Source organism: Hyla sarda, chromosome 8, assembly GCF_029499605.1.
Source record: "Hyla sarda isolate aHylSar1 chromosome 8, aHylSar1.hap1, whole genome shotgun sequence".
In the NCBI taxonomy this organism is placed as follows: domain Eukaryota; kingdom Metazoa; phylum Chordata; class Amphibia; order Anura; family Hylidae; genus Hyla; species Hyla sarda.
This window is the reverse complement of record NC_079196.1, coordinates 69160915-69185624: the sequence shown is the minus strand read 5'-3', so window position 1 is coordinate 69185624 and position 24710 is coordinate 69160915. Positions and strand designations below refer to the sequence as shown.

The 24710-nt window shown below is 39.5% G+C and overlaps 1 protein-coding gene across 2 annotated transcripts in view; it reads right to left on the bottom strand.

Moving 5' to 3' along the window:
* COL18A1 (collagen type XVIII alpha 1 chain) overlaps window positions 1–24710 on the bottom strand; it is a 205290-nt gene that overhangs the window by 5565 nt on the left and 175015 nt on the right. For both annotated transcript variants that reach the window (XM_056536571.1, XM_056536570.1), the window contains 25 exons: window positions 22274–22330; window positions 19984–20010; window positions 18720–18755; window positions 18301–18363; window positions 17593–17628; window positions 16830–16910; window positions 16723–16749; window positions 15150–15170; window positions 15007–15069; window positions 13711–13785; window positions 13332–13376; window positions 13196–13240; window positions 10275–10346; window positions 9219–9263; window positions 8928–8970; window positions 8688–8759; window positions 8292–8329; window positions 7040–7129; window positions 6776–6929; window positions 6482–6555; window positions 5575–5703; window positions 4633–4668; window positions 3129–3356; window positions 2850–3047; window positions 1088–1203 (listed from right to left, as the gene is read on the bottom strand). In XM_056536571.1, the coding sequence (XP_056392546.1) occupies window positions 1088–1203; window positions 2850–3047; window positions 3129–3356; window positions 4633–4668; window positions 5575–5703; window positions 6482–6555; window positions 6776–6929; window positions 7040–7129; window positions 8292–8329; window positions 8688–8759; window positions 8928–8970; window positions 9219–9263; window positions 10275–10346; window positions 13196–13240; window positions 13332–13376; window positions 13711–13785; window positions 15007–15069; window positions 15150–15170; window positions 16723–16749; window positions 16830–16910; window positions 17593–17628; window positions 18301–18363; window positions 18720–18755; window positions 19984–20010; window positions 22274–22330 (1871 nt within the window). The remainder of the gene's footprint in view (window positions 1–1087; window positions 1204–2849; window positions 3048–3128; window positions 3357–4632; window positions 4669–5574; window positions 5704–6481; window positions 6556–6775; window positions 6930–7039; window positions 7130–8291; window positions 8330–8687; window positions 8760–8927; window positions 8971–9218; window positions 9264–10274; window positions 10347–13195; window positions 13241–13331; window positions 13377–13710; window positions 13786–15006; window positions 15070–15149; window positions 15171–16722; window positions 16750–16829; window positions 16911–17592; window positions 17629–18300; window positions 18364–18719; window positions 18756–19983; window positions 20011–22273; window positions 22331–24710) is intronic.

The window sequence follows — 24710 nt, the reverse complement described above, 5'->3', positions numbered from 1 at the left end:
AGCAAAGATTTCTAACATTGTGTTTCTCCCTTCCCTGTCATTACAGGGAAAAATTATGGGAAAATGTATTTTAAATTTTATTTTCATTTTAGCACAGGGCCACAGCATAAGTTCTAGCTTTCCAAATGCATTGTATATGTGCACTTATGTACACAATATAAGTAAAAATAGATTGCTAGTAGTTTATATGATATATATATATATATATATATACCGTATTTTTCGCCGTATAAGACGCACTTTTTCTTCCCCAAAACTGGGGGGGAAAAGTCTGTGTGTCTTATACGGCGAATACACCCCTATCGCATCAGCACCCCTGCGGCCATCAGCGGCCGGTACCCATGGCTAATACACCGATCGCGGTGATGACCTGTATTAACCCTCGATTAAAGCTGACTGCCGCGTCTGAAGGGAAAGTGACACTAGCCCGGCTGTTCGGGACCGCCGCGATTTCACCGCGGCGGTCCCGAACAGCCCGACTGAACAGCCGGGTTAGTGCTTACAGGACACCGGGAGGGACCTTACCTGCCACCTCGGTGTCTTCTCTGTTCAGGGATCCCCTGTATGGCCGACACTCTCCTTCCTCGTCATCACGTCGTCGCGTACATGCGTCGACGTGCGTAACGACGTAATGGCGGCGACGGAGAGCGAGGATACCCGGCCGGCAGCAGAGACGTTCCGGAGCGACGGGGACACGGCGACAGCGATGGAGCGACATCCAGGGCAGTGGTGACGGGTCCGGAGCGGCGGGGACACGTGAGTATTACCTCCTATGCAGTGGTCTTCAATCTGCGGACCTCTAGATGTTGCAAAACTACAACTCCCAGCATGCCCGGACAGCCAACGGCTGTCCGGGCATGCTGGGAGTTGTAGTTTTGCAACATCTGGAGGTCCACAGGTTGAAGACCACTATTGGGTTCAAAATCTTTATTTTTTTAGATTTTGCAACTATAAATTGGGTGCGTCTTATACGCCGGTGCGTCCTATAAGGCGAAAAATACGGTATATGGCTTATATATTAAAAGTATCTGCAATAGACAACACACATTCCTATTTAAATATGTAAATATATTATAGCTTGACCTACCAAGTAGAATCTGTTGCAACATCCCGTCCATCAAATGAATAGATTCGAGCCCCGGGCTTCATCTGTCCCTCAGAACCAGAAAATAGTGATTCCCAGCTGTCAAACAGTGTTTCATCCTGGAACAGAGTCACACAGCATACAAATTGAAGTCAGATTTTAATACTGAAAATGCAAGTGAAGATTGAGGTGACTGTATAACATTAATAACAATCAAGTCTATGTCATCTCATTATTAAAATGAATAATGTGCACTACCTCTACACTTGTGCCCTGTCCATATAGCAACTGATGTATTTCCCGGTAACATTACCAGGATTAAAATAAGACACTAAGGAGGAGATTTATTGAGATTGGTGTGTTACACTTAAAGGGGTACTCCACTGGCCAAGGTTTGGAAGTAAATGTTCCGAACGCTGTTATCGCACTGTGGGGGTCGGCCACGCCCCATCAATGCAAGTCTATGGGAGGGCGCGTGACAGCTGTTACGCCCCCTCCCATAGACTTGAATTGAAGGAGCGTGGCCGTGATGTCACGAGGGGCGAGATCGACCCCCACAGCGCGAAAACAGCGTTCAGAACATTTACTTCCGAACCCTGGCCAGTGGAGTACCCCTTTAAGTCGTAGTGTAGGCGCACATGTTGCAGACAGACTGCAGATATTCTCTAGCAGAAAATGTGCCAAAGGTAGAAGTGGATCTAAAAATAGATTCCTCACTCCAGTGGGATTCACTTCTGCTTTTTGGACATTTTCTGCTGCAGAATTTTCACAGCAAATCTGCAACCCTTAGGGTCTATTCACACGGGCGGATTTGATTGTTTTGTTTTTTTCACAGCAAGTTTGTATGGGAGTGGGCTCTCTGTGGGCTGTTGGCTGCAGATTTTTTGCAGCAGAACTTCCACTTCAAAAATCTGCCACCGACAGCCCGAGGAGAGCCCGCCCCCATTCAAACTCGCAGCGGGAAACACGCTGCAAGTTCACAATCAAATCTGCCTGCGTGAATGAACCCTTAAACTGAATTATGTTGGAGTAAAATGTGCCGATTTATTATAGAGGTGCATGTCTCTTGAGGGGTTATCCTGTGACTTAAACTTAAGTACTTGATTACTGGGATCCTCACTGGTAATAAAAATGGAAGTCCCTTGTCCCCCTATGTGAATGCACTGGCAGCGCACATACTTGGCCAACCCTCCTTACAAACTGTATGGAAATTCCAAAGATCACTGCAAATAGTCACGAACAGAGTGACTAGAATGGAAGCTGAAAATGTGCATTGCCATTCCATTCATTTGTGGGATAAGGGACTTCCAATCTCATAATCAGTGGGGTCCCAGCTTTTGAACCCTTCTACAGATCAGATACTTATTAACAATCACACAACTTACCTCCATTTGATAGCCAATGAGATCCTTAACATATGTGTAAAATTGCTTCATTTAACAAAAGTAACTCCTTACTTAAGAATAAATAGCCCTAAAATCTTGGCCACCAGTTGTCTTAATTCTCTGCATTCTGCTGGTTTCTGCCTGTTCTTAGGGCACATCTGTCCCTAGTAACAGGCACAGCAAGACAAAACACAGGTGGTGGTGGGGGCTAAGCACGTGCTTGGTGCCTGGTTAGTGGAGTTATTTTTTTTGTACTATAAATTTAAAGGCAGGCATTGTCTCAAGTGTATCTGTATTGTTCTCTTATGGACCTAGTAAACATTTGTACATTTTAAGATTGTAGAATCCCTGCCTGATCTCAGATTCAATGCCTCACTTACCCTAATATTAACAATAGGCACGGTGAGTCTGTCAGCTTTACGGACTATGCTGTACAGGTCCTGCAGTCGTGAAGATAAGAATGCACGGAATGTCCCTTGAAGTCCAGATTTACGTGCTTGCTCAAAGCACTGGTAGTCAACACCACGAATGGAACGCATGCTGCCAGTTGAAGGAGCATTTAGCGCCACAAGATGTAACTGTGAGGAAAAAAGATATATAAGAATCTTTCCAGGAACACAACATGAGGACAGGTCTTCCTGTAAAATTCCTGTACTCACTGCTGCCTGGAATTCTTGGTGTTTGTGGACGGGAGGAGCATTTCTCTCTGGCTCTGCCGGTCTGGGAAAGACTTGAGGTGGTGGCTGTGGTTGACGTGGAGGTTCAGGCTGAGGCTGAGGCGGAGGTTGAGGCTGAGGAACGTTCTCATCTGTAGACTGATAATATCCTGAATCTCTGTTTCCAGGATAATTGATAATAGGTGGCTGTTCCACAGCAACTTCATTACCCTGCAGAGAAGAGTTTCAGAGATTGTGATACAAACATTGTGAGGCTATTGGTCATCGCATGTGGGCATGTTTTTTGCCCACACACACACACACACACACACACACAATGATCATAATTTTGTACCTTTCCCCCTTATCTCGTCAGGTATACTGCCAAGATGTACCAAGGGCAGAAGTGGAGTTTCAAGAAAACAGAAGAGGGTATACTTTTCTGCTCCCAGGAAAGCCCTTTAAAGGGGAACTCCACTGGCCAGCGTTCAGAAGTAAATGTTCCAAACGCTGTTTTCGCGCTTCGGGGGTCGGCCACGCCCCTTGTGATGTCATGGTCACACACCCTCAATGCAAGTCAATGGGAGGGGGTATGGCGGTCATCACGCCCCCTCCCATAGACTTACATTGAGGGGGCATGACCGTGATGTCACGAGGGCGAGGCCGAACACCTGCAGCGCAAAAACAGTGTTCGGAACATTTAGTTCCAAATGCTGGCCAGTGGAGTACCCCTTTAAGGGCAGGCTAAACTTGGAGCTGTATAAACTTGCTGGTCTCACTTCAGCTTGTATGGAGGAGCCAGTAAGGGGACATACTCATAGACTGAGGTTATCTGTATTTTAACAGCAAGTTCAAGTGACCTGAACTGACAGCAGTCAGGCTGAAAATTGCATCTAAATTACACTAGTGTGACCCCAGCCATAGCATGTGGGGAGAGCAGGAAGATCTATGATCTTCCTCTTGTCCAAGTAAGGCTTTAGATGACCCTACGGGCCCATTCACACAGCAGAATTTCCTTGGTGGAAAAGCTAAAATCCTCTACTTTTCCATGAGGAAACCCATACACACTAGGTAATATTAGGCAGAATTTCCATATAGATTTTGTCTAAAATTCTGCTTGGAATCCTTGTGGAATCAAAGCCCCATTGATGTTAATGAAAGGTCCTGACAAGAATTGACATGTCAAGTATTGGACAGCCTTTTTTTATTTATTTTTTTTGAGATGTTTTATATAATCTTTGTACATCTTTCAAGTTTTTTAAGTGCTGATATTTTACATTTTTATAGGTTACCTATTTAAAATTTATGGTTTAAAATCTTTTATTTTTTTTTTTAATTATTTCTATGAACACTGACGCAAAATTACATAAAGGTATCTTTGTGATTAAAGTACTGTGTGGCATTTTGACAATGTGCCCGATGTCTGCTTTTAGAAAAAGAAATATGGGTATGAGGTTTTAGTATAAAATTTCCAACCCCCTGGCAGAGAAAAGGTTAATCCACTTACCTGACCATTACCATTCAGTGTTGTATACTCCCCAAGCTGCAAAAAAAAAAAAAAAAAAAAAAAAAAAAAAAAATGATAGTCAGGAAGGTTTCCAAAATAAAACGCATAAAGGGGTACTCCCGTGGAAAACTTTTTTTTTTTTTTAAATCAACTGGTGCCAGAAAGTTAAACAGATTTGTAAATTACTTCTATTAAAAAAATCTTAATCTTTCCAGTACTTTTTAGGGTCTGTAGACTACAGAGGAAATGTTTTTCTTTTTGGAACACAGAGTTCTCTGCTGACATCTCTGTCCATTTTAGGAACTGTCCAGAGCAGCATGTGTTTGCTATGGGGATTTTCTCCTACTCTGGACAGTTCTTAAAATGGACAGAGATGTCAGCAGAGAGCACTGTGGTCATGATGTCAGCAGAGAGCACTGTGTTCCAAAAAGAAAACAATTTCCTCTGAAGTATTCAGCAGCTAATAAGTACTGGAAGGATTAAGATTTTTTTTAATAAAAGTAATTTACAAATATGTTTAACTTTCTTGCACCCAGGAGTACCCCTTTAATCCAATCCTAGTTCCAAGTATGTAAAAATAAGATATTAGTGAGTAGTTATTTGCTAAAGTTTCCTCTTATAACTCTTATCAGTGGTTCATTGACTCCTAGGAAAGGATGCTGGGCAGTCAGTAAATACGGATTGCTCTAAGGCAATGTTTCCTAACCAGTGTGCCTCCAGCAGTTGTAAAACTACAACTTCCAGCATGCCCGAACAGCCTTTGGCTGTTCGGGCATGCTAGGAGTTATAGTTTTGCAACAGCTGGAGGCACACTGGTTGGGAAACACTGCTTAGGGGCTAAGCACCGTTTTTAGTACAATGTTTGAAACACAATCATTTTGTCATTTTTTTTCTTATTTTAATACATTAAAAAATAGTTTTAATAAAATGTTTATAACTTACAAGAATTTTGCGGAATCCATTTCTCACTCGCACATACATTTCTGCCTGTTCCAGCACCAGTACAATGGTCCCTTCCTGTAAAGTCTGTCCCAGGTGAAGCATAGTCTGATATGTATGCAGGACTGTAGCCTGATAATAAAAAAAAAGTAGGTACAATAGCTATTTGAAATAACAAAAAAAAGAAAAGAAAAAGGAAAAAAAAAAAAAAAAAAAAGGGGGTACGCCTGTGGAAAACTTTTTTTTTTTTTTTAAATCAACTGGTGCCAGAAAGTTAAACAGATTTGTAAATTACTTCTATTAAAGAATCTTAATCCTTCCAGTACTTTTTAGGGGCTATATACTACAGAGGAATTGCTTTTCTTTTTGGATTTCTCTGATGTCATGACCACAGTGCTCTCTGCTGACCTCTGCTGTCCATTTTAGGAACTGACCAGAGCAGGAGAAAATCCCTATAACAAACATATGCTGCCCTGGACAGTTCCTAAAATGGACAGCAGAGGTCAGCAGAGAGCACTGTGGTCATGACATCAGAGAAATCAAAAAAAGAAAATAATTTCCTCTGTAGTATACAGCCCCTAAAAAGTACTGGAAGGATTAAGATTTTTTTAGTAGAAATAATTTACAAATCTGTTTAACTTTCTGGCACCAGTTAATTTAAAAAAAAAAGTTTTCCACGGGAGTACCCCTTTAAGTCCTAAAAAGAAAATTATGCATTAATAATAATATTTTAGCCACTGACCTGCAGAGAAAAAAGTTGTACTAGTCATTAGTCTTGAGTCATATGTATGAAAATGCATCGCACATGTTGCGCCTTTAGTTTTAGTTGGACTTTTTTAAAGATGCTGGTGTCCAAAAAACTGTTTCTGTTACAATAGTTATCTCTTGATGTATAGGGTTTATTACTTACTGTAGAGTATCCTCCTGACCCTCCTGGAGATCCGGGTGGCCCTGGAGGTCCTGGTGGTCCTGGAATGCTTAAAGCTAAAAAAAAATAAAAAATACAAATACAAATCAATAATTTTCCTATTGTGGAAAATAATTATTGTGCTATGTTCTATGGGATTTTTTTTTTATACACTTTGTACAGTTTTGGTTGCGTAATCAATAATGACAATACAAAATAGTGGTAGCTTACTTTACAAAAATGTATTCCATGTTGGATAACTTGACCAAGCCGCTATAGTTGTACCACTCTACTAACCTGGTCTGTTGGGTCCAGGATATGACTGAGGTCCGGGGGGTCCTGGTGGTCCTGGAGGTCCAGGTTGGCCCTGTCTTCCTTCATATCCCACGCCTGGAGGTCCTGGTGGGCCACGGGGACCTGGAGGACCTTGAACGCTGTCTCCTTTAGCCCCCTAAAAATGCAATTATGGTTGTTTTTACATGAACAATGGTACATACACTTTCAAATAGGTGAAGTTAATACATAATTCTATATAATGAATACTTTATATTTTTTACTTACTGGCAAGCCTGGGTATCCAGGATTACCTGGCGGACCAGCAATTCCTTGGCCATGTCCACCACCAGGTTCTCCTTTCTCTCCTTTCTCTGCCTAAGAAAAAAGACAAAGAGATCAAACATTTAGCCTCAACTAAGCTATATCTATACTCTTTCCCCTTTCTTTTCTAAATGAATTAACCACTTAAGGACCCAGGGCGTACCTGTACGTCCTGAGTCTGCTCCCATTCTATAACGCGTGGCCACTGATCGCGGTGCCGCACGCTATTAACCCTTTAGACGCGGCTTTCAAAGTTGATCGCCGTGTCTAATGCCAGATAGCTCAGGGGACTGTTCGAGACCACCGCGGTGAAATTGTGGTGTCCCAAACAGCTGTAGGACCAAATAAAGATTGGACTCTATATTTATTCTCTCATGTTTATTTGGAAGTCCAGCGCCGCTTGGCTGAAGCTATTGCCAGTTTTTTCGTATTTAGCTACTGGTCATTTGTTTAAAGAAAAACTGTCAGCCTGTTCACCCACACTAAACCCAATACACTGGGTTATAGTGTTGGTGAACAGGATTCTAACGAGGGGTCACTTACTTATTATGGTCCACCGGCTGCCGAGATATTAGCCTGTAAATTTCCGGTATTTCATCCATGACTAGCGCATTGAAGGCATTGCCCCCGCCGGCTGGCCGCCTCTGCCTCTGGGAGTGAATGTCCTAAGCCCGCCTCCATTATTAGCATAATCATTATGTTCAACTCCACGTCCTAGTGACGTGGAGTCACAGGTCACGTGAGCGTAGCGCTCTGTCAGCAGAGCGCATGCGCCGGAAGATTTCAAACAGCTCTCACGTCCTGATGAAGCGCTCTGCTGTTTGAAATCTTAGGGCGCACGCGCTCTGCAGACAGAGCACTGCGCTCATGCGACCTGTGACTCCATGTCATTAGGACGTGGAGTTGAAGATAGTGAATATGCTAATTGTGGGGATGGACTTAGGACAAAGGCAGAGGCAACGCCTTCAATGCGCTAGTCAAGGATGAAATACCGGAACTTTACAGGTAAATATCTCGGCAACCAGTAGATCAAAATAAGTAAGTGACCCCTTGTTAGAATCCTGTTCACCCGCACTATAACCCAGTATATTGGGTTTAGTGTGGGTGAACAGGCTGAACAGTTTTTCTTTGAAATCAATTTTTTCAAAGTCAAATAAAATTATCTCTCATCACTCTAAACAAAGATTAACATTATAATCTTTATAAAAACACTTACCCTAGTTGGCAGGTCCCTCAAATCATAAGGGAAAGTTCCTAAAATAGAGAACAATTATTAAATAAAAGGGAATAATGCGGATAGGGGATTCATTTTTTTAATACTGCATAACTCCTTTAATTCAGGCTGCTTCCTGCACCCACCACTAGGAGGAGCTGAGGAGCTTACTGTTTATACAATGAAATCTGTAGTTTGATAGAAGGCAAACAAAACCACTCTGTGTGGTAGCTACAGGCAAATCATTCTCTTTTTTTTTTTTTTTTTTTTTTTTTTTTTTTTACATTTTTGAGACTTTTATTCTGACCATCAGATTCAACTAACTTTTGCTCTGCTAAAATTGTTTTTATATCATCTGACATTATATTTTCATGTTTCTTGTTTATACTGGTTTCTTACCTGGAGGACCTGGGGGGCCAACATCTCCCTGATCACCTTTTGGTCCTGGGAATCCTCTCTCTCCTTTTTGACCTACAATAATATAATTATACTGACAAAATGACATCCTGGCAAAAGACTAACAGGCAATAGATTATTTTACTTAAACAATTTCCTTGTGTTTAAATCCGGTTCCGATCATCTGACAAAAGTTAATTTATCTAATAAAAAAAACACAAAACAGCCCTCTGGTTACGATACCTGGATATCCTTGTGGCCCAACAGACCCAGGATCACTGTATGCCTGAAAGACAGCAGATGGTATATAAGAGATAATGAAGTGTTGTCCTAGTAAGCGTATTCAATGGAAAGAGAATTGTTATAAATGGTGTTGTATTTTGGGCCTTACTAAGGCCTTAAAGGTAAATTTTTATTTTATAAATTGCTATAAAACAAGGATAAGATTACACCGATACTTAAGTCTTATTTCAACTCCATGCAGATATTAGTAACATATGTATGAGATTTTCTGCATCTGTTAAAGTTACTTACTGTGTTTCCTGGAGGACCAGGTGGGCCAGGAAGTCCTGGTGGCCCCTATAAAAAAAAAGTACTATTTTTAAATATATGATTTTACGCCTCCTTCGACTTCATCATATTAATATATTTACACATTAGTGACTGCCAATACGCCTTTTTCAACACTGCCTTTTTATAACATTCTTTTGCAAGCCTTGCATGAGCATCCTGTGCCCAGTGAAGCTTAAATCAATAGGGAGGGGGCTCCCTTTGTAACTCAATCAGCACCCCTATGGCACAAACATGGGGTACCAATGGGATTGCAATCTAAGAGACCTGTTCGTTTTCAGCATATTGCAGAAATCCTAGGTATTATAGGAGCAAACAAATGATGGCATAATGGGACTAAAATAATAAATTAAAAAAATATATGTATTTAATTTATAATAAATTACTGCATTCAATAAAAATACCTTTTAAAAAAAATTACTTTTACTAACTCAAAATAAAAAAAAAAGAAATACTGATGCCAACATGTAGGAAATTATATAGACAAGAAACAAATATAAATTTGCAGTTTTTTGCTCATTCTACATCCAAACAATGGAAAAGAAAATCAAAAGGTTGTAATAATATCAACCCAGAGAAAAAAATAATGTTACCATACTATTTACCGTGAATTCTTTCAAATGAAACCCAAAAAGCAATCACTGTTTTTTTTTGCATCCATTCCATTACCCAAAAATGTAATAAAAATTATACAATACGTAAGTATCCCAAAAGGATGGCAGTAAAAATACCACTCATCCAACAAAAAAGGCAGCTATCTGGAAAAGTAAAAAAAAAAAAATATATATATAGATATATATATATATATAGACTTTTGAAACAGTTTAGGCACAATGTAGGCTGGTCACATAAAGCCGCAGTTTAGTTCTCTTTTTAGGACAATAATGAGACACCTCTCACGGCACCTATGAGAATATATTTTACAAGAATCCCATATGCCTATGTTAGATTCCTTTGCAGAAAAAACTGCCTGATAATATTTATTTAGTTTAAAGTCTGATTAATATACAAAAGACATACCCTTATTCCAAAACCAGTAGGGTCTGCAGGTTCACCTTTGTCTCCTTTATGTCCGTTCATACCAGGACGACCCTAGAAAAAAGTCATCTTGTTATACTATGCCTCTGTTACAATAAGATTGTGCAAATGAGCTCAAAGAAAATCGGAAAAACAACAGCATCTAGAACTATCAAATTGTTTTGATGTTATTAGTAAGGCCGTGTTCACACTTGCATTGTATTTTCCATTTTTCTGCTCCATCATCCGTAGGACAATGAAAAGAAATGGTGCAGCTGGATCAGTTACATTCTGGACATAAATGGCCCTACTGAGTCTAATGGGGTCTGTTGAGTTTCCAGCAAGTTGTCAAACATTTCACTGGACAAAATAGCACAGAATTTTGTCTGGTATTTTTTATGATGCAATCTGGGATGTAGCCCCCCCCCCCCCCCCCCCCTCAAATGGAGCTTCAAATGTAAGTATGAACCCAGCATATTCTACAAGACTACAAATACATTGTTCTATATCCATTTGTTCACAGACTAAAAAAAATTTACATGGTATCAATTGCTGTAACACAAACACAAGAATAGGTTTGAAAAGCCTTAGTGTTATTTAAATTAACTCATGAAGTCACAGATTTGTCAAATGCTAATATCGATCGGGTTCTCTGTGCTGAGCTCCCCTTCAATTGTTAGCAGGGTGAAGCACATAGCAGGGTGCTTCACTCCCCAGCTTGGTGTGCTGATTACAGGGGACAGGCTCCATTATAGTCTACTAGCTGACTACCCGGGGTTTCTCCTATCTAATCCTTGTGGTGGAGGAAAAGCAATCATATCCTGCCCTCATCTCCCAACCTCAGGTGGGGCTGAGTTGTGATGAAGAGATAATAGGTCCAAAATAGAAGGAGGCGTGGTTTTGTGGAAGTGGGCATGACCTGCAAGCCAAACCAATGCACAAAAAGGGAAGTAAATAAAAGGGGTGTGGTTTAAGTGGTGGGTGTAGCTTTGTAAGATGGGGTGTGGCCGGACTGATGCACTCACCAGGAGATGCAGAGCAGAGCTTGGAGTAAGGTACTGGAAGTCCTATATACTTGCATGGGACTTAAGACAAAAAAAAAACCATCATTCACGTAAGGGGGTGCGTTAGGGTTAATTTATCTATCCTATGTTTTTAGTTGACATGTAAGTAACATGTGTACCAAGTTTCATCGAAATCTCTTCAGCCGTTTGGAAGTGATGCTGGAACATACAGACATACACACACACATTGAGTTTTATATCTAGCTGAGTACGCGGCGCTGCCCAGTTTTTCCTACATAATCCTTGTGGGGGAGGTAAAGCAAGAAAAGAGGAAGCTTTTATACTCATATCCCGACCCCATATCCCCTCCTCATATTCCCACCTCATATCCCGATCTCATATCCGGTCCAAATATCCCATTCTTATATCCCGACATCATATCTCCCGTCCTCATATCTTGTCCTCATATCCCGACCCCATATCCCGTCCCCATTTCTAATCCTCATATCCCGTCCCCATATCCCAATCTTATATTCCAATCTCACATCCCGTCCCCATATTGCAACCTCATATAATCTTCATATCTAATCCTCACAGCCCGTCCTCATAGCCCATCCTAAGGTGAGGCTGAGTTGTGATGAAAATATTGTAAGCTGAAAATAAAAAGGGTGTGGCTTAAAGGGTGGGCGTGTATTTGCAAGATGGGGCATGGCATGTGGGGGGGCGTGGCTTGCCAGCCGGACTAACACAATCACCAGGAGATGCAGAACGGAGCTTGTGGAGTAAGGTACTGGAAGTCCTATATACTTGCATGGGACTTGAAACAAAAACCCAATTCTTCACATATGGGGGCAGGTTAGGTGTTAATTTAACCATTATATATTTTTATTTGACATAAAAGTAACAAGTGACATGTGTATTATCGAAATACCTCCACCCATACGAAAGTTATGCTGGAACATACATTTTCCATAGATTTGCATTTGACTTTAAACAAAAACCCCGACCCTCGCAAATGAGGGTACGTTAGGGTTAAATGAACTATCCTATATTTTTTAGCGGACATATAAGTAACATGTGAATGATTATCGAAATATCTCCAGCTGTTTGAAAGTTATGCAGACTTGTATGGGATTTTACTTTTGCAAATGGGGGTAGGTAAGGGTTAAATTACCTATCCTATGTTTGTAGTTGACATATAAGTAACGTGTGTACCAAGTTTTATGGTAATATCTTTAGCCGTTTGGAAGTGATCCTGGAACATACACACATAGGGGGACATTTATCATTGAGTTTACCCCTTTTTCTTGCGCAAAAATTAGCACAGTGACTTTCATTGCGTCTTTTTTGTGCATATTTTTTGATAGAATATTTCCCGATGTTCTCTACGTGCTCATGTACCGTAGTAAGAAAAATACTTTACACACTAATTTACTATTGCGCATTTTTTGTTTAGATATTAAAACTTTGCGCAAAGGCAACAGATTTTGCGCAAATATAGAACAACGAGGAGGGAACGTACCAATGTGTTAGACGGTAGAAACATGAAGGAATGTCTATGTTTGAGCAAAATTTATCAACAAGCTTGTGCTTGCACAGACATGCAAAACATAGAAAGCACTGACATGGTTTAAATGATTTCTACCTCACACCGAAATTGATAAATCTCCCTCATTGAGTTTTATATATACGGTATTTAGATAGATGGAGGCAGTCTCCTGCATTAAGCACCGAGCTGGGGAGTAAAGTATATTGCAGTTTATATTTTATGGTATCTTAGAAGGATACAGGTAGTTAAAAAAAAAAAAAAAAAAAAAAAAAAAAAAACGAGGACATAATATGATTAAAATGGGGCAAAATGGGACAGAAAAAAGAAAGTGAAAGTACGATAAAATGGAAAATTGTCAAGAGTAAACTTACAGCCCTTCCTGGGAATCCAATTTCACCTTTCTGTCCTTGTGGGCCCTGTGACAATATAAATAAATTAGCATACAACCAATATTAGCACCACCATATTTCTCTATTATTACAGCACTTTAGTAGGCATCATACTTACTTGTGGTCCCATAGGTCCCTGAGGGCCTCTTGGTCCAAAATCTCCCTAAAATATGAAGCATCATCAGTAATATCAGTTATGTTACAATCTTATTACTTTTTCTAAAGGGACTTATGGTAACTACTAGTATGAAACTGGTGCAAACACTACAAATCACAAATCTCAAGGGAACAGAACAAAATCATCTGGTGCTTGCTTGTCACCCATCCTCTTTCCATGACCATTTGGGATGCATAGGTTTTCATTATTTGGAACCAAGGGTTAGGTATGCAAATGTTGTCCTCTTGTTAACTTGCCATCAGTCATACCAGTTATCTTAACCACAAGTACAAATATATTTAGGATATTTTCTTCCTTGCTATCTGTGCCATGTTCTCACCTTTTCTCCTCTGGAACCTCCACCAAGTAGAGTGCCATCGGGTCCCAAAATCATTCCAGGCTCTCCCTTCTCACCCTAGAGAAAAGGCACAACAGATCTGGGTAAAGGAAATGCCTTCATGGATTTTTAATTCCAAAACTAGCGCCACATCTGTCCACACCATTTCCAGACAAACTACTGTTGACTAAAAATTTCTTAAGGTTTTAGTCCCCTAAATTTAACCAAGATCTACACACAAAACAGTATATATCCAAAATAAATTTGACATGCAATGCCACCATAGCATCATCATTAAGGCTAAGTTTCCACTTGGTTTTTTTTCTGGCAGTTTTTGGATATCTGCTACTGCAGTTTTTGAGCCAAAGCCAGAAATGTATTCAAAAGGAATAAAACATATAAAGGAAGGACTTATACTTCTCCTCCCTTATGAATCAACTTCTGACTTTGGCTCAAAAACTGCAGTGGCAGTTTTCCAAAAACTGACAGAAAAAAAAACAAGTGGAAATTTAGCCTAAAAGTGGATATGTCACCTAGATGTTTTACTGATTAGATCCGTACACGTTTGTTTTTTCAAATCTTTTTTCATTTTCTGATGCAATGTTTTCATTATTTACATTATTATATAGACAGCCATATTGCCAAAACTTTCTGCACTGCATTTAGACTAGGTTCACATAGCCGTTTGCTCCATCCCATTCTGCTCTTTTTTTGCGCCGAACGGCCACAAAACAAATTGGAGCACTACTGACCTCACCGCATTACCCCTGGGTCCCAGGAAGTTTTAAGCAGACCATATTTACTTCTAAGGAACAGTTTTCTTGGCATGTTCTGTGTACTGTGCAGGGAATGGGGAGAGGATGAGTTTTTACTGTCACCTATTGTGAATAGCTTGGTTTCTCTTATTTTATACTGGTGCCAACTTTTTAAAGTAACCCTAAGGCTAGGCTTCCACACAAGTTTTTTTCTGACTTTTTTTTGGAAAACTGCCACTGTGGTTTTTGACCCAAAGTCAGAAGTGGATCCAGTAGGAAGGAGAAGTATAAGTCATTCCTTTATATTTCCCATTTCTTTTGAATAGGCTTCTGGAAACCTAGCTTAACTATGACCATAGGAAGGAGACTACTAATAAGTTAAAACAGAAAGTGTCCAGAATGAAAACTGCAGGATTTCAGAACTATTATTTTTTTCTAGTTAGTAAAATGGAAAAAATTAGCTGGAAAAAAAAACTGATTTCAACAACAGGTCATTTTTTATGACACTTTCCCTTTAAGGAAAATTGTTTTTAATAACGCTCACCTTACTTCCGGGAAGACCTGAGTAACCTTGATCTCCTTTTTCACCTCTAAATCCTCTGGGTCCCTGAAAGACAAATTTAATGTTGTAGTCAAGATCATAGTAATGGGTGAAATATTAAAAAGCCTAAATAATGTTCAACTTACTTGGAGCGCACCATCTCTACCCTGTGAAAAAATGAATAAGAGATTTTATTGGGGAAAACATTGTTGTTACAGAACCATCTGTATTCTCTGATCACTAAACAGTCTCTACCTTGTACAGTAAATGTACTACTGTGTATTCTTAAAGGGGTACTCCAACCCTAAACATCTGATTCCATATCCAAAGGATAGGAGATAAGATGTCTGATCGCAGGGGGTCTGGCCGCTGGGCCCCTCCGTGATCTGTGGGCAGGCGACGTGGCACTCTGAACACAGAAGCTTGGAGATTCCGTGTTTGTGACGTCACGCCAATTCCCCTCCATTCAGGTCTATGGCTAGTACATAGCCGTCACACCTCCTCCCATAGACATGAATGGAGGGGGTGTGACGGCTGTGGTCGCCCATCATCCGGCACAGAGGGGAGTCCGCTCTGTGCACCGGATGACTAGGGTGCTGCGCTGGGGATCCACGGCAATCAGACATTATATCCCCTATCCTTTGGATAGAAAGACTAAAGCTACAAAAAAAATAAAAAAACACTGAAAGTGTTACTGTTTTAATTTAATTTAACTTTTTTTATTCAATATTTCCTTAAAAACTAAGCATTTCCTAATATACTACATACGGTAATTGCTAAAGATGTAAAAAAAATGTTTAAAAAAACTGTCACTGTCTCTGTCTCTGTCGCTTTCATTTTTTAAACCAACCCTGGTATCTAAGTCCTTTTGGTCCTAACAACAAGATATTTGGACCTGGGGGTTTAGTTATCTTCCTGATGTGCCTCAGTGCATTGTATAATCCAACTTTCAACAGTGTGAGCTAAACACCTGTGAGATCCAGACAGCTTGCCATCTTTTCAGAAGAGGAGCATTTCCATGCACAGTGAAAAGCAATATAAAGGCGCTAAATTATTATTTATATGCAGAATGATTTCTCTTTGGTCATTTTCTGAACTTATTGTTTGTGTATTGCAAATGTAAAACTATTTTAATGTTATATTTTTGGGCATAAAATGTTTGTTTTTTTGTGCACTTGTAAAACATTAGGTTCCATATGGCTGCATTAGAGTTATAAAAAGCATGCACATTAGGCATATAAAAATATTTGTGCAGACCTCATGACAAGGGAGGAGGAGGGGGGGAGGAATGGAGCACCCAAAGAAATGCCCCCAGCCTTCAGGAGAAGTGCAAAAAAAGTGAGGCATAGAACAAAATGTATTTTAGATAACAAAATGCATATTATGCATACAGGTCTTAGGGCACATTACTAAACATTTTTTTACTTTTCTCACTAATAAAAGTAACCCTTTAAGTTTGTTAAACATGGAAAAAACTTGTGAATGCTAAACAGTGGTAATATATTTTACCACACTAAAAAGGCTGTCACAATACTCCCAAGCCAAATGTTTAGTAGTTTGTCTATGATGCAATGATGCTAATGGGCCATAAAAGATATAATCAATACAACATTTTATTAGTTTATTGCTAAGTGATATTTGATAGCATCTGAAGGTGACATTCGTAATACTGATACAGTGACTGGCTATGATCCAGCAAGCAGATTATTTGTTTCTTACCTCTCCCCCATCTATTCCTCCAATCTCCTGTAAAAGAATTACATCATGTCATGAGATGAAAAAAAAAAAGAAGCAACAAATAAACACAAATAACTTAACCTGCCTACCCTATCACTTGATCTGTAAATTATTTGACCAGGAGGTCCAGGTGGTCCAGGAATGCCAACTCCATCACGTCCAGGTTCTCCCTGCAAGAAAAATGACATGTTATGGTCAAATCTTTTTAATACCACTGTAATATAGAAATAGGTCATACATATGGTATTTATAGGTTTATATAGTCATAATCTTAATGTACAATCTCTATGCTGGGCAGTTGGGTGCCCGATGCATCTGTATTATGTCCAGCAGGTTTTTGTGTACAGGTTCCATTCTTTATTTTTCCCAAGTTAATTAGATTTTTCAAAAAAGAAATATAAGATACTGACAACTAGAATGCACTTTCCATATTTATCATATGCAACAAATCTAATTATTTACTTTAGAGACAAACAAATTAATACCGAAAAAATTCCATAAATATGAAGGAAAATACAGGTTCTATTCTAATCAATAGGGCTCATGCATGTACATTGCTGGGCATCAATAAGTTCCCTCAACAACCTGACAGTAAGTACAGTGTGAACCTGCGACTCTTCACAGCCAATGTGAGAGGGGCGGGAGAGTAACATTGAAGGGGCACTTTAATATTGTATAATCCTGTATCAGTTTAAAAGAATGTTCCAACAAGAAACATGCACGTTCTATCTATAGGATAGGTGTCAAATTCTCTTGCTGGAACCTCCCTTTAACATGACAGGTGACATGCTATTAGCTATTGTTGATGCTGGTAACCAAAATTGGTTGGTCATAATCATCATACATACTTACCCTTTCTCCTCTATCGCCTCTGTCTCCCTTTGGACCCTAAAGTACAAGATAAAGCTTGTTAGTTTTAGAAAGGAAAATATGGTCCCCAAATATCGGGGAAGTAGATAAAAACAGATTCTGTCCCACAAGTAATGGCTTAAAGTGTTAGTGTCATCTGTTGAACTTTTGTAAAAAATTTGATTGCAGCAAATCTCAGTCCTGGCACCCACTGTGATAATTAGTTATAGCCAGGAAAAGTGGGTGGATGTGCGCCAAATGGGACTTATTAATCAGTCGAATAAGACCGCCGGTGTGTGAAGACCCGATGCAATCTGAACTTTTGACATGTGTGGACCAGTCACAAGTTTTTACAAATTACAGTAATGCTTTAAATACATATACCACAATTAGAGATGAGCGAACTTACAGTAAATTCGATTCGTCACAAACTTCTCGGCTCGGCAGTTGATGACTTATCCTGCGTAAATTAGTTCAGCTTTCAGGTGTTCCCGTGGGCTGGAAAAGGTGGATACATTCCTAGGAAAGAGTCTCCTAGGACTGTATCCACCTTTTCCAGCCCACCGGAGCACCTGAAAGCTGAACTAATTTATGCAGGAAAAGTCATCAACTGACGAGCCGAGAAATTCGTGACGAATCAAATTTACTGTAAGTTCGCTCATCTCTAACCACAATGTCTGCATTTGTGCAATTCTAATGTTTTGTACTTACCTCAGGACCAGGGAATCCATCCAATCCGGGCCTTCCATCCAAACCTGGAATTCCACGATCTCCCTAAGGAAAAATAAAAATAAAATAAAAATAAGGTACATGACAGGAAAGCAAATGCCATATTTAACCTATGTAATGCTAGGCAGACATCTAGTACCTCATTTTAGTATTTATGCCACAATACAGATACGCAGAAGAATGCTGATATTGGTCAAACAATAACATATATACACTGTGTGTAATTATGATTATAATTTTTTTTTTTTGCCATTTTAAAAGGTGGTTTGTCACTATGCATGTTTAATATCTGCAAATCTTGGCCACCTTTTTGGAGTTTTAGTTCAAAAAGTGCATAATACTGAACTATAGGTTAACTAACATGTGAACTGGATTAAAAGAAAATTTTGTATAATTGTCACCTTTAACCCTGGGAATCCAGGGTTCCCAGCTTCTCCCTGAAAAAAAATAAAAGTCAAATATGTTAAGTGGTAACACAGATCTAGAGATAAACTATGGCGCGCAAGGTCTAAGAGGGCAGTACACGATAAGCACATAAGTCATGCATCAGCCCCATACAAGTTATAACATTATTTCCTCCAAATTAATTTTCAACCAGGGTTCTATAGGTTTCTGGTTAGGGGTAACCAAAAAGACAGAAAAATCCTTAAAAGGTATGTTCACTTAAAAATATTTTATGTGGTAAAGAATGGATTAGCCCTATTTCATATTGGAATCCATGTGAGAATAACTTTATGTAAACTTACCCTAAATGATTGAAATAGGAAGGTTGTAGTAGGGGGTTTCCAGAAAATGGAAATATGCCTCAGATGATGGATTACAGGGGAGAGGTGGGGATTGCAGTACAGTCGAGAAGATGTCAATTAGGGAGGTAGACTATGACTAGTCCTCAGAGGGGAGTGACTAACTGGTGAAGGGGCTGATCCGTGCTGGGCTCTAGCACAAAGGGGAATCCAGAGTGAGCGTTGGAAGGCCAATTAAAGGAAATCTGCAGTAAATTTCACAGGATAGGGGGTAAGTGTCTGATCCCGGGGGGTCAGAACGCTGGGACCCCGGCAATCTCCTGCACGGAGCCACGGCTCTGCCGCAGCTCTCCTTTGCAGGAGGCATGCCGGCCCCAGCATGATGCTGTGGCCGACATGCCTCCTTTATGGTTTTTTTATGGGAGAGGCGGGGATGCAGTGTTTGTACCTCCCCGCCTCTCCCATAGAGCTGTATGGAGGGGGACATGTCGGCCGAGCACGCCAAGCTATGCACATTAGTCAGCACACAGCGTGGGGATAAGTGTACTTCGCTGCAGTTGTCCTTCAACTAATGAGAGGTTGATTTAGTACTGCGTGACCCTTTTATTTTGGGAGGGAAGAACTGGTGCCAGGACTGTCTGTCTGCAGCATACCCCTTCACTCCCCATAGACAACACATGAATCTTTGGATGTACCGAATGTATATGGGGAGGTTAAGAGAGATAACTGTCGGCTGAATAAACATTTGACAAGCAGTTATTGAAAATGTATGGCATACTTAAGAGATGAGATCCCACCTTTGAAACATCTAGAACATTAGTGTGGATGTACAATCATTGTCTGATGGGGAAAACCACCATCGATTAGGACTCACTCAAACCCCTCACTCTATAAAAATAAAAAGTAAATCTAGAACTCTGACCTTTGCCCCTGGAATTCCTGGCATACCCTGGTAAAAGAAAAAAAAGGTTAATACAAAAATAAAACAGTTACTTGAAAACTTGAGACATATAAACCATATGGGGCAGATTTAGTATGGACCGGCATTTTAGACACCAGTAATTAGTGAACTGGAGTAAACTGGTACAAATGTAAAGAGAAGGGTACAGTATGGCACTTAATAGATCTGTCACCTCTGTAGCGGTCAGTGTGCCACAGATTGAATTGGGTGGGCCATGGGCCACCTCCAGCTGACAACCCACTTTTTGAGAAAAATGGTGTTTGCACAGACATTTGACGTTTTTATGCCATAAAATTGGTGTACATAGTTTAGTAACACCCCGCCCCACCCCCAATATGTTGTAAATATGATCAGGTTTAAAACAAGCCATTTTTAGATGGGTCCCAGAACAAAATCTACATATATGAGTGAGAGCTTTGGAAAGACTCCATGTTTGAGCATTATATGGACAGGCAATTGATTTAACTGAGAACTGTGCAATATTGTTGGTTTCCCCACAGACTAAGGGTGTATTGGGGCCAGGGCAAAGAATTGGCAGTGGAGAAATTGGACAAAAGAGTAAATAAAAATTATTACACACTTCAGTCCTATTAACTGGGCCATTTTGGGCTATTTATTGGATCCCACAATCCAAGGGGTACTCCGGTGGAAATCTTTTTTTCTTTTTTTTAAATCTACTGGTCCCAGAAAGTTAAACAGATTTGTAAATTACTTCTATTAAAAAATCTTAATCCTTCCAGTACTTCTTAGCTGCTGAATACTACAGAGGAAATACTTTTCTTTTTGGAACACAGTGCTCTCTGCTGACATCTCTGTCCATTTTAGGAACTGTCCACAACGACATATGTTTGCTATGGGGATTTTTCTCCTACACCGGGACAGTTCTTAAAAATGGACAGAGATGTCAGCAGAGAGCACTGTGCTCATGATGTCAGCAGAGTGCTCTGTGTTTTAAAAAGAAAATAATTTTTTTTTGTAGTATTCAGCAGCTAATAACTACTGGAAGGATTAAGATTTAGTAGAAGTAATTTACAAATCTGTTTAACTTTTTGGCACCAGTTGATTTAAAAAAAAAAATAAAAAAGTTTTCCACCGGAGTACCCCTTTAAATCCAAGCATATACACTGTAAACAGTCAGTCTACCAAAATCACAAATTAGATAAAAGTTTATCTTCTTAAAGGGGTATTCCAGGAATTTATTTTTTATTTTTTTATATCAACTGGCTCCAGAAAGTTAAAACAGATTTGTAAATTACTTCTATTAAAAAAAAAACTTAATCCTTTCAATAATTATCAGCTGCTGAATTTGAGTTGTTGTTTTCTGTCTGGCAACATCTCTGCTGCTGACATCTCTGCTTGTCTCGGGAACTGCACACTGTAGAAGAGGTTTGCTATGGGGATTTGCTTCTACTCTGGACAGTTCCCGAGACAGGTGTCATCAGAGAGCACTTAGACCGAAAAGAACAACTCAACTTCAGCAGCTCATAAGTACTGATAGGATTAAGATTTTTTTTAATAGAAGTAATTTACAAATCTGTTTAACTTTCTAGAGCCAGTTGATCTATATAAAAAAAGTTTTTTTCCTGGATAATCCCTTTAAAATGTTCAGTTGCAGTATGTCCCCGTGATAGCAAGCAGGACCAGCCCCCACACCCAGTGTATAAGTCAGTGTTTCCCATCCAGGGCGCCTCCAGCTGTTGCAAAACTACAATTCCCAGCATGCCCGGACAGCCTTCGGCTGTCCGGGCATGCTGGGAGTTGTAGTTTTGCAACAGCTGGAGGCTCCCTAGTTGGGAACTACAGGTATAAGTCAATACCTTACAACAGTACCTATCTGCAAAACTAAGCAATTCACATTACAGGCCATACCGCGCTCATGCAGTTTTCGTCTAATGGTCTCTTTCGACCAGTTTGTCAAATAAAACTACACTGGACACATATATAAATATGCACACGATATACAATATGCGTGAATTGCACAACGCTATATTTATACAGATTGCTCTGTAATTTTTAAAGTGTACCCATCGTAAACAAAAACTTTTTATGTAATGTAGATAGTACTATTATATAGAAATTTGTAATATACATTGATTAAAAAAATGGTATATTTTGGGGTGAAAAACAATACATTACATTACATTATATTACAAGTTTTTGTTAACGACAGGTACACTTTAACTTTATATGCCCATTATGGTCCACGTGTATGCGGTAAACGTACGAAAAATTCTATTGCTGTTATTGTTACCTGTGGACCCAAAGATCCCCGACCACCAAAACCGTATCCAGAACCTTCCATGTCGTCCTGGAGAAAGAGGCAAAAAAAAGTGTTAAAATAATTTTTTTAACGAATATGAACAGTAGGATCCCTCTGTTGTGTCTTACACATTCTAGCATCATTCCAATGTTATTCTTACATCAAACCCGACAAAAATATCGATCCCGCAAATAGAATATATAGTAACTAAATGTGGCCAAAATGTATAGGCTTGACTAAATGTATGAAATAAAAGCAAATTCATACTACTACATGATAAAGAAGCAATGAACTCTTACCCATGGTTATTTTCTTTCTTTTTTTAACCAATGATGTCATTCTTAGAGCAGTTATTTATGATGTACACTAGAGATGAGCGAACTTACAGTAAATTCGATTCGTCACAAACTTCTCGGCTCGGCAGTTAATGACTTTTCCTGCATAAATTAGTTCAGCTTTCAGGTGCTCCCGTGGGCTGAAAAAGGTGGATACATTCCTAGGAGACTCTTTCCTAGGACTGTATCCACCTTTTCCAGCCAACCGGAGCACCGGAAAGCTGAACTAATTTATGCAGGAAAAGTCAGCAACCGCCGAGCCGAGAAGTTCGTGACTAATCGAATTTACTGTAAGTTCGCTCATCTCTAATGTACACTTGTCTAATTGCTTGTTAACACAAATAGCTAATCAGTCAATCCCATGGCAGCAACTCAACACATTTAGGCATGTGAAAGTGGTAAAGACAACTCGCTAAAGTTCAATCAGAATGGGGAGTCTGGGTATTTCAGAAACTGCTGAGCTACTGGGATTTTCACCTACAACCATCTCTAGGGGTTATAAAGAATAGTCAGAAAAAGAGAAAATAGCCAGTATCAATGGTTCAGGTTGATGGAAGTGGTGTAATGGTGTGGGGGACATTTTCTCGGCAGACTTTAGGCCCCTTCGTAGGGATTGTGCATTGTAAATGTGACAACCTACCTGAGTATTGTTGCTGACCTTGTCAATCCCTTAAAGGGGTACTCCAGTGGAAAACTTTTTTTTTTTAATCAACTGGTGCCAGAAAATTAAACAGATTTGTAAATTACTTCTATTAAAAAAATCTTAATCCTTCCAGTACTTATTAGTTGCTGAATACTACAGAGGAAATTATTTTCTTTTTGGAACACAGAGCTCTCTGCTGACATCATGACCACAGTGCTCTCTGCTGACACCTCTGTCCATTTTAGGAACTGTCCAGAGTAGGAGAAAATCCCCATAGCAAACATATGCTGCTCTGGACAGTTCCTAAAATGGACAGAGATGTCAGCAGAGAGAACTGTGGTCGTTATGTCAGCAGAGAGCACTGTGTTCCAAAAAGAAAAGTATTTCCTATGAAGTATTCAGCAGCTAATAAGTACTGGAAGAATTACGTTTTTTTAATAGAAGTAATTAACAAATCTGCTTAACTTTCTGGCACTAGTTGATTTAAAAATAAAAAAATTAAAGTTTTCCACCGGATTAACCCTTTAATGACCACAGGGTACACATCTTCTGCCTCTTCCAGCAGGATAATGCACCTGTGTCACTAAGGCTGGGTTCACACCACGTTTTTACAATACAGTTCCCGTATACGTTTACAATTTGAAAACCGTACGGAAACGTATTGAAGACCATATACATTGACTCTCCATTGAATACCGTATGCCAAAAGATGCATCAGGTTGTGTCAGTTTTGCATCTTGTACAGTTTTGTCAGATTTTTTCCTGTACCCAAAACCGCAGTCTACCACAGTTTTTGTTCCGGGTGAAAAACCGTATTGAAACATATACTTTTATTTTATTTATTTATTTATTTTTTTTAACATGGGATTCAATGGGAACCGTACAGATCTGTATGTGCGTACGGTTCCATCCTGTTTTCACCATACGGTATTTGACTTTACACAGTTTTTTTTTTTGGGGGGGGGGGGGGGATTTTCAATTAAACAAGTAAAACTGTATTCATAATGGAGTGAAAAGTTAAAAACTTCTTTTTTTTTTTCTGGAAAAACGGATGCAACCGTATACAGATTAAAATTTGTAAACACGTTTTGATACAGTTTAGTCTGGTTTTGAGGAATCTTTTTTTTATTTTTTTTATTTTTATTTATTTTTTTTAAATCAAAAACCTGATAAGGGAACTGTATTGCAAAAAAGTGATGTGAACCCAGCCTAAGCTCAAATTGGTTTCTTAAGAATGACAATGAGTTCCCTGTACTTTAATGGCCTCCACAGTCACCAGATCTCAATCCAATAGATTACCTTTGGGATGTGGTTGAACAGGAGATTGGCATCATAGATATACAGCCGACAAATCTGCAGCAACTGCATGATGCTATGTTGTCCATATGGTGGAATGTTTACTGCACCTTGTAGACAGTATGCCATAAAGAATGAAGGCACAAGGGGGTCC